Here is a 15,179-nt window from a genome sequence, read left to right as displayed (position 1 = left end):
TATATCTCCCAGTAGGCCTGGTTCTTAGTCACATGGTCTCCCACACATGACTTCTGTACTCATTGAATTCAGCTGGTGAGGCAGACTACAGTGCCACAGATGAGACTGAGTCCCAACCCCACTCCGCTTACCTCACCTCAAAAGGTCAATTCAGTCCAGGCCAAGGTGTCTGAGGGATGACTTGCTTCTAGGAATGTTATCCTCCTAACTCCCAATACCCAGGGATCAGTGTCAGTATATAGGTCTGTTTGTTAGCCTGGAACAGAATTTTGGGGCTGACTTTTTGATACTCTTATACTAATTTGTGTAAACAAGGGACAAAGACACTGTGATGTTGCTTCTGCCTAGTCAGCTGGATTTGTTAGTACAATGGGAACAGAATAGACGAGTTACTGTTACACTTCAAGATTGCCTCAACCACTATCTCAAGGCAAAATCAAGCAACAAGTTGGGAGGGACAAAGATATGGGGGACAGGGAGATATAAAACACTAAAAGACCAAAGAAATACTGACTGCAGCACAACCTCACTCCTTCTCCCTCCCACAGGGTACAAAAGGGGTGAGATGAAGACTCCAAGCCCAAAATGGAACATGACCCTAAGCTGTAAGCGGTGGAACTGTGGACGTGCATTGCAGGCATATTTGGGCCTGCTAAGAAGGAGGAGGGAATAGGGGGAATAGTCTTATCTATATAAAAGTTGATTACTTTTCTGGATCCAGCTAAGCTCCTGGCCTCAGTGGTATCCTGTAGCAATGAGTGCCACAGACAGTGTGGGGGAAAAACACTTCATTTGATTAGCTTTGAATCTCATATTTTTCATTATACTGACTGTCCTGTTGTTGTTCTAATGTGAGACTGAATTAAGAAACATTTGAAGAAACTGAAAGATGGCAAATCCTGACGAGAGAGAGTTCACTCCTTTTATGCTGTATACATTTTCATAGAATCTCAGTGCATCCCACAGTAATCAGTACATTGATGTACAGTTTCTATTTGCAGAAAGAAAGCTGAGTACAAAGCCAGATGGGACATTATGTTAAATATGCAAGGGAGAGTACAAAGTCTGACAGAATACAAAAAATGTATAATGCAAGGAGTATAAGCTTTCCATAGTGTTGCTTTCACATGCTATTTTTTGTTAAACCTGTGTTAATTACTTTATTCCCACAGTTAGAGTCCAGAGCCAAACAGGATTCACATTCAAACTGGCAGACCGTCAATCCTTGTAGGCTCAACATACATAATGAGTGTATGTTCTAGCAATGTATTGTTGTACAAAGAAAGTGACATGGTTAACTATGAGCTGTGTTCATTGCTGATGTCTAGTAAAAGCTGGTCACGTCACTGCATTTACACATCTAACAATAGGCAAGAAAGAAGAGACAGAATTATTTTCTTCCTAAAATGGCATCATAGAGCTTTCCTGTTTTCTTGCCTTGAATCTCTCTGAAACCAGCTGCAGCGAGGAGCTTGCTGTACTCGGTTGGCGTTCGTTCTTTTCCTTCAGCCTGAACCAACATGTTCATAGAGTAAAGCTGGGCTTCTAAAGGCCCAGTTTTGTCTTCATTCAAAAGTGTTTCAACCAGCAGCACTCCGCCCCCTGGTAGGATAAAGAGATTTAAAAACAAACACGTTAATTTGTCAGAGGAGGACACAAAAGTTTATTTTCCAACTGCATTTTTAAGTATTTCCAAAACTTTAGTGATCTCCCTTAAATAAAAAGAAAAATCACGTTATATTTATTTAATGAAATAGCAGGAGGGATTCTGTGCATCAATTAACTTATTTCCTGTACTTCAAGTAGAGAGTGAAGGGGAACCTATTAGCTGTGATTGAAACATTTATTTATGCCAGCAGAAATGAACCCCGGAGGTGTGGTTGCTCAGCCCCTCTGAAAATCAAACCCCATGGCACCTAGAAACACAGATTAGCAATTTTCAAAAATTGAAGAGGTGCCTGTCAACATCATTAGACACCTAAATAACTTTAAATATCTGGCCTTCCATGTCTAAAGTGAAGTGCCCAAACCTAGAAACCAATTGTGAAAATTTTCACATTGGCCATTATTACTAGCATGGCTTGGATACAAATCACTGACTTAAAAGGAGAAAGGTATTCAGTGTATGTTTCTTTACTTAGTCTTTCATTCAAATGGACCTTTTTAAAAAAAAGAAACACAAAAACCCTGTCCAAACCAAATGATGCATATAAGTCTCTATTTTGCAAAGAGGAAAACATACCAGGCTTGCAGGCCTTGTACATTTTTGTTAGTAGCTGCATACACTTGCCATCTGCCCAGTCATGCAGGATCCTAGCCAAAATGTACAGGTCAGCTTCTGGAATTGGATCTTTAAAAAAATCTCCTGTAACAAAAAAGAAAAACAATGCAAAAAACAGGCCTGAATAAGCAAACATTTTAAATTTGGTGTTGCAAAAAGTACAAGCTAACTCCAAAACTACTCAAAAGACTTGCTGGGAAACTACACTACTCTGGCTTGTCATGCTCACGGCCAATGCTAAGCTGTGACTAAGAGTGTATGGCAAAAATTCTCAATGCCGTGTGGCAGTGCGAAGGGGATTTGTTCATGTTAAGTATGGATGAAGCCTGAAAAATGTAAGCAGCTAAACATTTAATAGACATATGATTCTTTGGAAACATTTTAGTGCTTCACAATTTCTCCGAAGAGAAAGAAATGAACGTATATGTAATGAAGTAAAAAGAAAGGGATGGTGAGAGTTCCCTAAACAAACCCAAAAAAAGTTAATTTTCACCTCCTTCTACATCAATTACATTTAAAAAAACCTCCTCCAATCTAGGTGGGACCACAATACAAATAAAGAAGATTCACAGCCCCACTTAGGAGGCAAATCTCCAGGGCTGCCTGGGGTGGGGGGGGCAAGTGGGGCAATTTGCCCCAGGTCCTCGGCCCTGCAGGACCCCCCATGAGTATATACTATTCTATAGTATTACAACTTTTTTTTTACGGAAGGGGCCCCTGAAATTGCTTTGCCTTAGGCCCCCTGAATCCTCTGGATGGCCCTGCAAATCTCTCAGTATTGAATAATTGCTGGTATGCACTTTATGCATCCACTTGTATGCCAGTTTCATTTCTCCCTCTCAATCTTTCCGTTTCCTGTCTGCTACATCCATATAAACCATCTCTCGCACTTCTCTGTCTTTGCTTTTAGGTCATCACCCCCTTCTACTTTTCCCCCTTCTTCACTGCTGGGTCCCTTTTCTCTGTCTCTCCCCACCTCCTCCGACTCCCACTCCCACAAAACTGACCATTTATTTTGATTTAAATAGTAAAAATAGGTATCTAAAAGCAAGATGCCTCAACACTCAGTTTATATTGTAACAGGACCCTGACAGCATTTATCCCTTCAAATGTAACATGGTCCTCCTTGTGGGCCTTTGTGGCCAGTCATATTGCACTAATCTACACAACCTACTGTTTTCAACAATTTTGCACACTTTGGACACGCCTACAATTGTTCAGTAAAGACGCATTCCCACCACGTGGCACTGAAGGGCTAGGAAGCACACAGCGTGGAGCTTGGTTTTTAATTTTTACCTTGCTGTTTAACCGGGATAATATTCAAGGCCTTGGTATATACTTGCATCCTTGGCAACTAATAGCTCAGTTTCTCCTAGATGAGAAACCAAGCTCAAACGGTGTACATTGCTCATTACACTCTGTTATCATGAAACATGGTCCATTCAGCACATTTTTCTTTGCATATGAACACACACAAAATGAACCAAGTTTACCTTCATGGAAAGTGATCCGACGTTCTTCTGGGGGTACAAAACGCTCCTTCGCCACTTGCACTACTTTAGGTAGGTCATAAATTGTGACTGTAGACTTTGGGTACAAAGAAATACATTCCTGGGCCAAACCACCTGCACCTCCTTATAGTGAAAGTGAAATACAGAGTAAATGCTCAAATATAACAACATTGGTCATTTTTATAACATCTTCCGTCTAAGAAACTTAGACTGCAATGAACTCAGATTCATGCCACCTTGTGAGGTAGGTTAATGTTAGTATCCACTTTTACAGAAGTAGAAACTGAAATACAAAAGAGATAAGTGTTTTGTTCATGGTCTTCCAGCCTAGCTGTCTTCTCTGAAATAGGACCCATTTTTCCCTGCTCCCAGTCCTGTGATCTAACCACCACTCTGTAAAGGATATTGTTTTAACAACACAGTGTGAGGGAGCTATAGCTGGCTGGAAATTTTCAAATGAAGAGTTTTCTCTTTCAAAAAATGATAAGTTTGAGTATGAAAATTTTATGAAATATTGACTTTTTCTAAGTTTTAGTTTTCATGACATTTTTCAGGCTTCTTTTTAAGTGAAAACAGTTACTGGAAGTTTATTTCACTGAAAACCTCTGTTTTGTTAAACAGGAAATGGAGATAACCATTTCAGTGTTTGCCATAAAACACAAGACTTTAAACCAATAAAATTGGGTCTGTTTTGAACACTCAATTTTTTATGAAAATATTCTGAAAAAATTTCAACCAGCCTTACATAAAACTAAAAGTTAAAATACCAGTGACCCACCACAGTAAATATTCCCCTTATCAAAAATTGACATATCATTTTTCTGTTTTAAAGCTCCCATCTTCAATATTTAGGAATGCATATAGCAAATAATAATACTTAGCCTCTTATATAGTGCTATTAAACTAGATGATCACAGTGGTCCCTTCCAGCTTTAAAGTCTATGAGTCTATAGCGCTTTTAATCTATGAATATCAAAGCACTTCACAAAGAAAGCACATATCATTATCTCCATTGTACTGATGGGAAAACAAAGGCCCAGAGAGGGGAAATGACTTGCCTAAGGTCATCCAGCCAACCAGGGGCAGAGCTGTGATAAAATCCTGAGTTCTAGCATGGTCACAATCAGCACAGTCACTGCAGCAATGTATTAGTACTCTAGGCACTCTTCCCTACAAGCTGGATTTCCAAAGCACTTATCTCCTCCCATTAGGTTTACACCAAAGCCAGGTCTTGGTATATAGAAAATGCCACACTAAGCCATAAGCAAAATAACCAAATTGTTAAAAATGTGAAAGATTCACATTCGGTATTCACCATTCAAAACATTACCATACAGTTAATGTTCAGGATGGGGTTTGCTTGTATTGTAAAAACAAGCCCTAGAGGGGGAAAGAAACTGGTGAGGAGCATGAGCTGAGTTAGTTTACATTAAAAGGACAGCATATGTCAAGGTTATTTTTCCCATGATATTTAAATTCATATTTTTCTCACTGTTTGCAACAGTGAACTGAAAACTGATCTGGTTTCTGTGCTTCAGCTGCTTTGGCTCCATCCCACAAACGCACGAATTTGTTCCTGCAGAGCTAGTCATTTGCATAAGACTGCGGGCAGTGAGCATTCAACAATGGCCTGCTCCAAAGATCAGTGGAGTCAAGGGAATAATTTCCATCAACTGTTTTAGGGTTTGGATTCAGACCCAAAAAGGGCACCGAAAGATTTTCTGTATAAGGACTTTGCAAACAGAAAGAAGGATGGGAGGGAAGCAAGTGGTCCAACTTTTGAGCCTACAAAATTGTAGCGTGGCTCTTCAATATTAATTCTATACAAAAAGTCACCAAGAACACTTCTAAATCCCTTGTAATAAAAACACTGATTCCAGTCTGGGAAGATGAGGACTGAAATCTCAGGACAACCAGTACATTTGTCTTGGGGAGAAGGCAGGAGAGGGGGAAAGGGACTATAAGTTGTGTTCAAATGATGGGTGGGACGTGGGATATTTTGGAAAATTCCATGGCTCTGAACACATTGAGCTTCAGGATAACATACTTAGAGCTGGTGATCAATTTTCCACAACACATTTTTCCATCAGAAAATGGTACTTTGTCGAATGCAGAATATTCCATGGGAATGCATCATTTTCAACACATCTTTCAAAAGGAAACCAGACGCGTTTCCAGTAGAAGCCTGCCTGGTTTCTGCCAGCTTGCCTACGCTGCCTCACCAGCAGCCCATCTAGTGAGCAGTTTCCCGGGATCCTCCAGCTCCCTGGCTCCTCTGCAGCTCCTGTGGTGGGGTTGCCACAGAGCAGAGCTCCCAAGAAGCATCTTCCATTTGGGAAATGGTGCAACACTTTGGTGTTTCCAAAATGAAGTGTTGCAGAATTTCTCTTCTGCAAAAATGTTTGAGATTTTGGCTTTTCACCCAATTTCAGATACAGTTTATTTCTAAAACCTTGAAACTTTTGCAGTGTGAGAGTCATTTTCCCAGCCAGATCTGCTTAAAATGAAATAGTCAGAAGGAAGAACAGATCAAGCTTACGGACCCTGATTCACTCAGGTGCTTAAGCACAGATCTATCACTAAATATATGATAATGCCCACTGAGGCTGAATCAGGGCTATGGGCATGCAAGTAACCCAACAAATGTAGCTAAGAAAAATTTGAAATAATAATACACGACAATGAAAACATCATAATCATCATAATCTGCAGCAGACCTTAATTAGTAGCATCACAAATGCACAGAATGATTGCTCTTTATAAATATATCAGAGGGATAAATATTAGGGAGGGAGAGGAATTATTTAAGCTTAGTACCAATGTGGACACAAGAACAAATGGATATAAACTGGACACTAGGAAGTTTAGACTTGAAATTAGACAAAGGTTTCTAACCACAAGAGGAGAGAAGTTCTGGAACAGCCTTCCAAGGGGAGTAGTGGGGGAAAAAGACATATCTGACTTTAAGACTAAGCTTGATAAGTTTATGGAGGGGATTGTATGATGAGATATCCGAATTTTGGCAATTAATTTGGCAACTGATCTTTGATTATCAGCAGGTAAGTATGCCCAGTGATCTGTGATGGGACGTTAGATGGGATGGGATCTGAGTTACTACAGAGAATTCTTTCCTGGGTGCTGGCTGGTGAGTCTTGCCCACATGCTCAGGGTTTAACTGGTCGACATATTTGGGGTCAGGAAGTAATTTTCCTCCAGGGCAGATTGGCAGAGGCCCTGGAGGTTTTTCACCTTCCTCTGAAGCATGGGGCACTGGTCACTTGCTGGAGGATTCTCTGCAGCTTGAGGTCTTCAAACCACAATTCAAGGACTTCAGTAACTCAGACATAGGTTAGGAGTTTGTTATTGAAGTGGATGAGTGAGATTCTGTGGCCTGCATTGTGCAGGAGTTCAGACTAGATGATTATAATGGTCTCTTCTGACCTTAAAGTCTATGAGTCTAAGTGATTGCAGTGTGACTGAAGACATCTGCAGAATTTTTACAGCCAAATTACAGGGTAGGGTTGGCAACCTTTCAGAAGTGGTGTGCCAAGTCTTCATTTATTCACTCTAATTTAAGGTTTTGCGTGCCAGTAATACATTTTAATGTTTTTAGAAGGTCTCTTTCTACAAGTCTATAATATATAACTAAACTATCGTTGTATGTAAAGTAAATAAAGTTTTTAAAATGTTTAAGAAGATTCATTTAAAATTACATTAAAATGCAGAGCCCCCCGGACCAGTGGCAAGGACCGGGCAGTATGAGTGCCACAGAAAATCAGCTCACGTGCTGCCTTCGGCACCCGTGCCATAGGTTGCCTAAGCCTGTTATGAGGCTATATTTGCTGCCACAAGGGAGCTATATTGGCAGAGGCTGTTCTAATGCTATGCACAACTCCAGTGGAAATTGTCATCAATATTACTCAGAAAATCATAGGTAAGGCCATTGCAAAGAAGAATAAGACACAGCTGAGGCACACTGAATGCCTTTAGAGGTTGAGAAGTGAAAATGGCCAGAACAGATTAGCCAGACTTCATTTCTGCTTTCTGTGTTTTAGAAACATGGAAGAGCAAAACAGTGGGGGAGAAGCAGAAATGGAGATTGCTATAAATCCTGTCAGGATTGAAATACAGACAACGGTAAAGCTGTTTGGGGGTAAGACGGATGTAGGCAATTCATCAACCCAAAGTCACTGAATGAAGTGAAGAGTAGCCTGAAGGCTGTTCTGGCAGAATTTCTTAAGCAATGGCAGAGAAAAACCTACCAAATCAATGAGACGGAAAATAAGCTGCTACTTAGAGCTATGGGTTCTTTAGACTGAGAAAAACATTCCACTTTCTAATGCTTTTATCATTTTCATAATTTTATACGACTTTGACTCAAAATGTAAAATGCTTCCCTTGTGATTGATCCTGACCTTGAAGTGTGTCCTGTTTTTCTGTTGCTCACAAAGGTTGTAGTATAAGTGCAGTATTTATCCATAGCTTACCAAAGAAGACAGTTCAAAATTCTGATGACACTTACCTCCCAGATCATAAATGACGGTGAAAGGTGATAGGTCAAATGCAGCAATCACATCTCTGCCACATATACTCCAAATTGCATTTAAACCATACATGAATTTGATCATCTCTTCTTCTGATCTAGTGATTTGAAAGAACATTATTTGTAGCACAAGTAAATTATCACACATTCATTGGTGGCTAGCATAATATTAATCTTTCACTAACTTTTATCTCAAATACTATATAAAATCCTGCTTCTCAGCCAGCATGCACAATAGACTACAGCGACCACTAGTAAAAATAATTTATGCTAGTAGCTATTCAAAATATTAAAAATAAATCCACCCTGTTTCCTACATTTTTATGAGACTTACTGGAAGAAAAACATGTTACACTTATCATTTAGTAGCGTGTTATGATGCTAGATCCCCAGATGTTTCTCATTTAACAGACTTTTCCATTCTACCGAGTATGGTACATAATCAACTTTCATGATAGGCTGCAAGTAAGAATTTTTCGCTTTGATACCAAATTACAAGCATATTAGAAATACCAGTAATTCTCAGCATTGGATACCATTGAAATGATATTTCATGTGAATAGGACTAATCATCATATTTCACCACTGAAGTGGTAATACAAAATAGAAAAGTCATCCCAACACTAAATTGATTATTACCTGTAGAGAGCCCCAAAGAGGTCTTTTGATGAAACGCCAAATGCTCGCTCATACTGGTTTTTCCCATCTCTTAAAAAAAATTACAAAATTGTGAGCGTATTTTTGGTTTAACTCCTTGCTGCATTGGTGGCAATTTTATTAAGGTACTTATTCTATTAAACTTATTAAGGAAAAAGGGAATCATTCTGAAAGCTGTCTGTGCCACACCAAAAAATTCAAAGAGGAAATCAGTCTCTACTTTGTTATTATTTAAAGTTCATTATTGGACACCACTAAGGGGAAGGAAACACAACTGCTATTTGATGTACCAGAGACAAGGCTCAGATCCTCAGCTGGTATAAATTGACACAGCTCCATAAAGAGCTGTGCTGACTTGTACCGGCTGAGATTCTGGCCCATTATATGCTGACTTCCTTCCTCACTTTCTTCTCCCTTTGGCAACACAACCAATTAGGATCCTTGTAAGCATCCCTCAGTCACTATTCATCATCATTTGCCTGACCGAGGGCTTCCCTCTACAGAAACTGTTGTCATGATTAGTTCCCCTTGGGACACAACAATAAGCATAGTACAGAATTCTGTTTCCTGAATCTGCAGTGAATTCATCCACTGAAGCACTAGCAAACATAAGCTCATGTAGTAATAGTGATACTTTGCACTTCAACATTCTTCTGAAACAATTACCAGTCAATATGTATTATCAGCAGGCAGGATTGAACCTGGGAGCTCTATGCATGCTGCTCAAGCCACATGGCTACATGGGACAGAGCACCACATACAGGAGGAGTGTGGGTTACATATGTCTTCATTTTCTAATGTTTCCCTAGAGACACACCTCTTCCTGAGCAGGTTCACAAATGTAGCAAAGTGTTTTATTGCAATGGGTGTTGGCACATGAGTTTTGTACTAACAACATAAGATTTTATTTCCTTACCTCACAGCATCTGTCAGGTAGTGCCAGCACAAATAGACAGTTTTGGAGTAGTACATCAAATTATGATACTGAGATTTGGGACTTGATTTTGTAAGATAGAGGTTGGAAAGCTCTGTGTTCCTGTAAAAGGCTAAACGGAATAAAGGGAAAGGTAAGTTAACATTTACAAACTTGTCATTGTGCAAAGCCTGTTTTACAGCATAATCTGTGTAACAAGAACAAGCTGTAGGAATGCAACCAAAGAAACAAGGAAACTGCAGGAGATTCCCCACTCTAGATAGACCAGAGATGAGGGAGGGTCCAGGCACTCATGCATAGCATACCATATCTACCCATCAGATGTTGTAAGAACTGGAGTGAAGGATTCCAGGATGTAAAAAGCACTCCCCATCACCATCAGCACTTCTTTATGAAAGTATATAAGCCATACGCCTGTGGTGACATCTCTTTCCACTATGCTTTTTAGTGTATGTGCTCAAAAGTATCTTGTTTCAGCAATAACACCTAACATACCAGTCTATTTTCACCTGATGAGGAAACCAATAGGGAGAGTTAAATCCTCAGGACATAATACCACCCATAATTCCTAACTTGAAAAGCTCAGACACTTCTGAGGCCATCTACTGCTACTGAATTTTAATATTCTCACTGGCTGATTATGGGGGTCATCTGACAGATGTAAAGTTTTGGGCTCTTACTATGCTTAAAATATGTCTTTCATGGACAGATATATGGGCTGGTATAGAATGTGTTCTCTCTCTTACAGCACAGGCAAACGCCCACTGAACTCAGTGAGAACAAGGTTAGGCTTTAAATCTATTCTTCAGCTGTGTGTGATGGGAAGACTGGGCTCTGGGCAGTTCCAGGAGAGTCTCTGTGTGTGTTCTACACCCAGGTGGCTGCCATGGAGGTGAAAAGTTCCTCTGAAGCATCCACCTGAATTTCCATTAGCAGGGTGGATACTGCCTCATTTTTGCTCCTGCAGCTAGCCTGGTTGCCATGAAAAGGGTGTAGGTGGCTTCTGAAATGGCCACAGATTTCTAAGGGCTTGTCTATATGGTGAAATGGACTGGAATAGCTGTTTGGTAAGAGCTCCCCATGCTGACACCATTATTATGGAATATCAGTATCTTTTTCCAGTTTAGATTAATCCATTTTGGAAGTGGACCAAGCTAAACGGGAACAGGTGTGTTGTAAACAAGACACGAGAAGTCATTCTTCCGCTTTACTCTGAGCTGGTTAGGCCTCAACTGGAGTATTGCGTCCAGTTCTGGGCACCACATTTCAAGAAAGATGTGGAGAAATTGGAGAGGGTCCAGAGAAGAGCAACAAGAATGATTAAAGGTCTTGAGAACATGACCTATGAAGGAAGGCTGAAGGAATTGGGTTTGTTTAGTTTGGAAAAGAGAAGACTGAGAGGGGACCTGATAGCAGTTTTCAGGTATCTAAAAGGGTGTCATCAGGAGGAGGGAGAAAACTTGTTCACCTTAGCCTCCAATGACAGAACAAGAAGCAATGGGCTTAAACTGCAGCAAGGGAGATTTAGGTTGGACATTAGGAAAAAGTTCCTAACTGTCAGGATAGTTAAACACTGGAATAAATTGCCTAGGGAGGTTGTGGAATCTCCATCTCTGGAGATATTTAAGAGTAGGTTAGATAAATGTCTATCAGGGATGGTCTAGACAGTATTTGGTCCTGCCATGAGGGCAGGGGACTGGACTCGATGACCTCTCAAGGTCCCTTCCAGTCCTAGAGTCTATGAGTCTATAAGTCAACTCTTATTCCAGAATAAGAGTATCCATATGGGAAGCTACTGTGGAATGGCTGTAGCGCTTTAAATTCCCCCTTCCTTACTCCAAAATAACTTCCCCACGTAGAAGTGGCCTAAGAGTAGAAAAGGTACTTGTAAAAAGGCCACTCTTCTCGGATGTTTATTATAGCAGTCCCTGTGTGCCAATGGGTTTATATTAATCCTTAGAACACTGCTTGATTCCCATGGGGAGGATACCTACTGCTGCTTTTGTCAGCAAAATGTGTGAGTGATATTTACAGAGAGATCCACCAATGTTTGCTGCATATGGAATACAACAGATTAGAAAGAATAGATAGATATTGTATCTGGTAGTCTTTTCCTGCTCTCTGTGGGCTTTTCTCCTCATTTCTGCCTCCTAAATCATGTACTGAGAGCACAATTCAGGCTGAAACCAGAGAACACACAGCAAAGAAATTTCTTTGTATACATAGGATTTTCAATCAGGGTTGCTTTGTCTGAACACATCTCTTCCTAAGCTATCTGTAAATATTTCTAAAGTACACTTCACACTGCAGAGGTCCAGACCTTCAGACAGCATAAACAGCATAGCTCTGTCAATTTCAATGGAGTTCCACCAATTTATAGAAGCTGAGGATCTGACCTCTTGTCTTTCGCTCAGGAAATCTGAAAGTGCACTTAATGTAATAAAGATAATTAATATAAAGATATAAAGACAATTGGCCAAGTCAGCAGGAGAGCTTAAAGAAGTCTAAATTAATGTAACTAATACCGTCTTCTGGCCTCCAGACTATATATTCATTACACATCTTACAACATTCTCTTAGATTCCCTTACAGCTGCTTAGACTCAAATTCCCTTATGCATGGGTAATTACTATTGCTTTTGAATTTGGTCCAATGAGTTAAAGAGGTTCTTAGGAAAGGTAGAAAAGTGACTATGCATCTGTTGTACTCTCTTACTTCTACCCAAGTTCAGTTTTTGTAAATCTGCTGCTTTGAGATTTCTAAAATTACACTGTACCTCTTCCCTCATTCTGGCAGTTTTGCTTGTAATATTATAAGTCAGTCTCACACATATTATTTAATGAGGCCTTAAAACCAACAGTGATTTAATTGTTAGTCTTCTCTCTTCCCGACAACGTTACCTCCTTCTCTTTTCATTTCGACTTCCAGGAGCTTTAATCCCACACAGGCATCAAGTAACCGTTCCATTCCACTGACGCTGGTGCCCAAATGTTCAGCAATGGCATCTGAAGACAGGGACCCTTCTGACTCCAGCAATAGATCAAACACTCCCAATTCACAGGCAGTAAACATAATCTGAAAGCAAACCGCCGTGGAGACAGTGGACTAAGAAAAAGTGCAGATGCCCCTTGATGATGCTCTCCAGATCCTTAGGTGAAATTTTTTTACAAGAATTGTAAAAACCACCATTAAAGTGTTTTTCAACCATCAAAATGCTGCAGTTGCTTTTAGCACCGAGACCATTGCTTAAGTTGCACTGCTTCTTTCATTTCTGTTCCCTGCTAAACAACCCATTAAATGATCACATATTAAGGTCAGGTATTGTGTATGCATTGTTTTTTGTCTTTATAGGTTTAGAACAGACCCTTACAAATACCACATATTAAAGGCACTGTGCTATGATTAAGGGACTGATGATGTGACATATTGTTAAAAAAAACAATGAAAGTCTCATGCATCAAAGCCAGAAACAATCCTAAAAGATTTGGAGCCCTTAGATAGATCTAATAGCCTAACCCTAGATGGTAACAAATGTCTTCTTATTTATGTCTTTCTATCTAGCATGGAATGTATAATGCTAAATTGCATATTTTATTGTTGTCATAGAAAAAGTTCACAAAAATGCCAGAGTGTGGCAGTTCTAATCTCCTGCTTGCCATGATCCTTTGTAAACCTCCCCAGAGTTCCCCCTCTCCCTCTCAGAGGTAACATAACACCATCCAGCACAATCAAAATTATCTTCAGATTATCTTTCAAAAATATATTTTAAGAGTGTGAATTTGAAAAATATTGGCCATCCACTGTCTTTCTGAGTGCTTAAAAAACTGTTATTGTTTGAACTATCCTATATTCTCTCCACAGTGGAAAGGAGACTCATTGGGAATTTAATTCTTTCCCCCCTGCCCCGCCTATGAATTATGTTTCTTGTTTTGCTGTGTTGGCTTTTGACAGAGCAGGAAATATTAAATACTAATTGGAATACATGGTTTGTAAAAAAATCTTCAAAGAGGGAAATGAAATCTCTGGGTTTCCACCTCTGCCTTACTACCATTCTGTTTCCTGAAAGACAGTCATTAAACTAGATCTGTTTCCCCCTCAAGGGATACAATTTGCCAAAATATAACTAAGCCACTATGTTCTCTTTTGCAGCACAAGGTAAGTACAGATATGCAAAATTCACTGTAGTTGAGAATATTTTTGCAAAACTGTGTTATCTGAGGTTAGATTTTGCAAAATCAAAACCAAGGGTCATTTGGATCTGTGGTCTGTTTATCTGAAAACCAAAATTTAGAGGTATGTGAAGATATTCTATTAGCAAAACAGACTGGCACGATTGTGGGTGATTTTAATTTAGCAAAGCATCATTTGGAAGATTTTATAATAATACAACTTAGCTCAGATCTGGGTTCCCTTTACCCAAAACCCCTAAATTCAAGGAGTTGGATAAATTATCTCAGAGTTGGACCATCATTGAAGGTGACGTCTCTTATAGATTTTTTTCCTGCAAACTTTCATCATGCCTATTTCAAGTTAAAATTTGACAAACTACTAGGAGATTGAGGTTAAAATTGGAACCCCTTGTATTGAGTCTGTTCCTTTCTTTGGATTTAAAATAACCATCTAAATTGAGTTTGGAAATTTCTACCTACCTAGTTTTAATATAATTTCCAAGCATTATTTGTAATTCTTACCTTTGAGACTAAAAACCCATTGTTGTATTGAAATAAGATCTGAAGATAGTCAAGGTCTTCTGTGGAGCTCATTTTCCTTCAGCGCTCTGTGAGAGATCCTCTTGCCTTCGTCATTTAAATAAGCCTCTTTTCCACTAGATACAGATCACACTGGGTAGTTCACTTAACCTTATTAGTTGTGAGAAACACACACACATTGCTTGAAGAATTTGAATCAGTTAGTTACTTCTATTAGGTTTCTTGCTGTTCTTTGGCTCTCTGTCCAGAAAGTACAGGCTGGAGAATTACTATGAATTTATGTGTTTCATCAGCCAAAATGGCATTTAAAAAGCTAATGAGAAGTTATAGAAAGCAAAATAAAGATGTTTAGATGATAGTGTTTACAATGTCGAAAACCTGAACAGGGGATGTTACAGTTTATCAAGACATAATAAATCAGTTAAATTAATTCAGGGTCTAATCACAACCATGGTACAACGGCAAACTTTTATCCTAGTTCTATGCTATTCTGAGCAGGTGATTTTGGCACCAGTGTGGAACTGTAGGATCCTTAAATATAGAT

The 15,179-nt window shown here is 39.4% G+C and overlaps 1 protein-coding gene across 1 annotated transcript; it reads right to left on the bottom strand.

The window, feature by feature from the left end:
* Positions 1 to 908: 908 nt before the first annotated feature.
* On the bottom strand, positions 909 to 14,801 carry ASMT (acetylserotonin O-methyltransferase). The gene is made up of 8 exons (XM_030571931.1): positions 14,618 to 14,801; positions 12,827 to 13,001; positions 9,909 to 10,038; positions 8,975 to 9,043; positions 8,315 to 8,433; positions 3,775 to 3,915; positions 2,243 to 2,365; positions 909 to 1,602 (listed from the first exon to the last, which is right to left on the bottom strand). The coding sequence occupies exons 1-8, from the start codon at positions 14,687 to 14,689 to the stop codon at positions 1,391 to 1,393; spliced, it is 1,041 nt and encodes a 346-aa protein (XP_030427791.1). The 5' UTR covers positions 14,690 to 14,801; the 3' UTR covers positions 909 to 1,390.
* Between the last annotated feature and the right edge of the window lie 378 nt (positions 14,802 to 15,179).

Source organism: Gopherus evgoodei, chromosome 1, assembly GCF_007399415.2.
Source record: "Gopherus evgoodei ecotype Sinaloan lineage chromosome 1, rGopEvg1_v1.p, whole genome shotgun sequence".
Lineage (NCBI taxonomy): Eukaryota > Metazoa > Chordata > Testudines > Testudinidae > Gopherus > Gopherus evgoodei.
Note: the sequence above shows the minus strand (reverse complement) of the source record. Positions and strands in the feature narration are given on the sequence as shown.

Excerpts from the sequence above, each read along its gene's own strand:
- ASMT (XM_030571931.1), bottom strand. The coding sequence starts at position 14,689 with ATGAGCTCCACAGAAGACCTTGACTATCTTCAGATCTTATTTCAATAC. Across the intron at positions 13,002-14,617 it reads ATGGGTTTTTAGTCTCAAAG|ATTATGTTTACTGCCTGTGA; the intron begins GTAAGAATTACA and ends GTTTGCTTTCAG. Across the intron at positions 2,366-3,774 it reads TCGGATCACTTTCCATGAAG|GAGATTTTTTTAAAGATCCA; the intron begins GTAAACTTGGTT and ends TTTTTGTTACAG.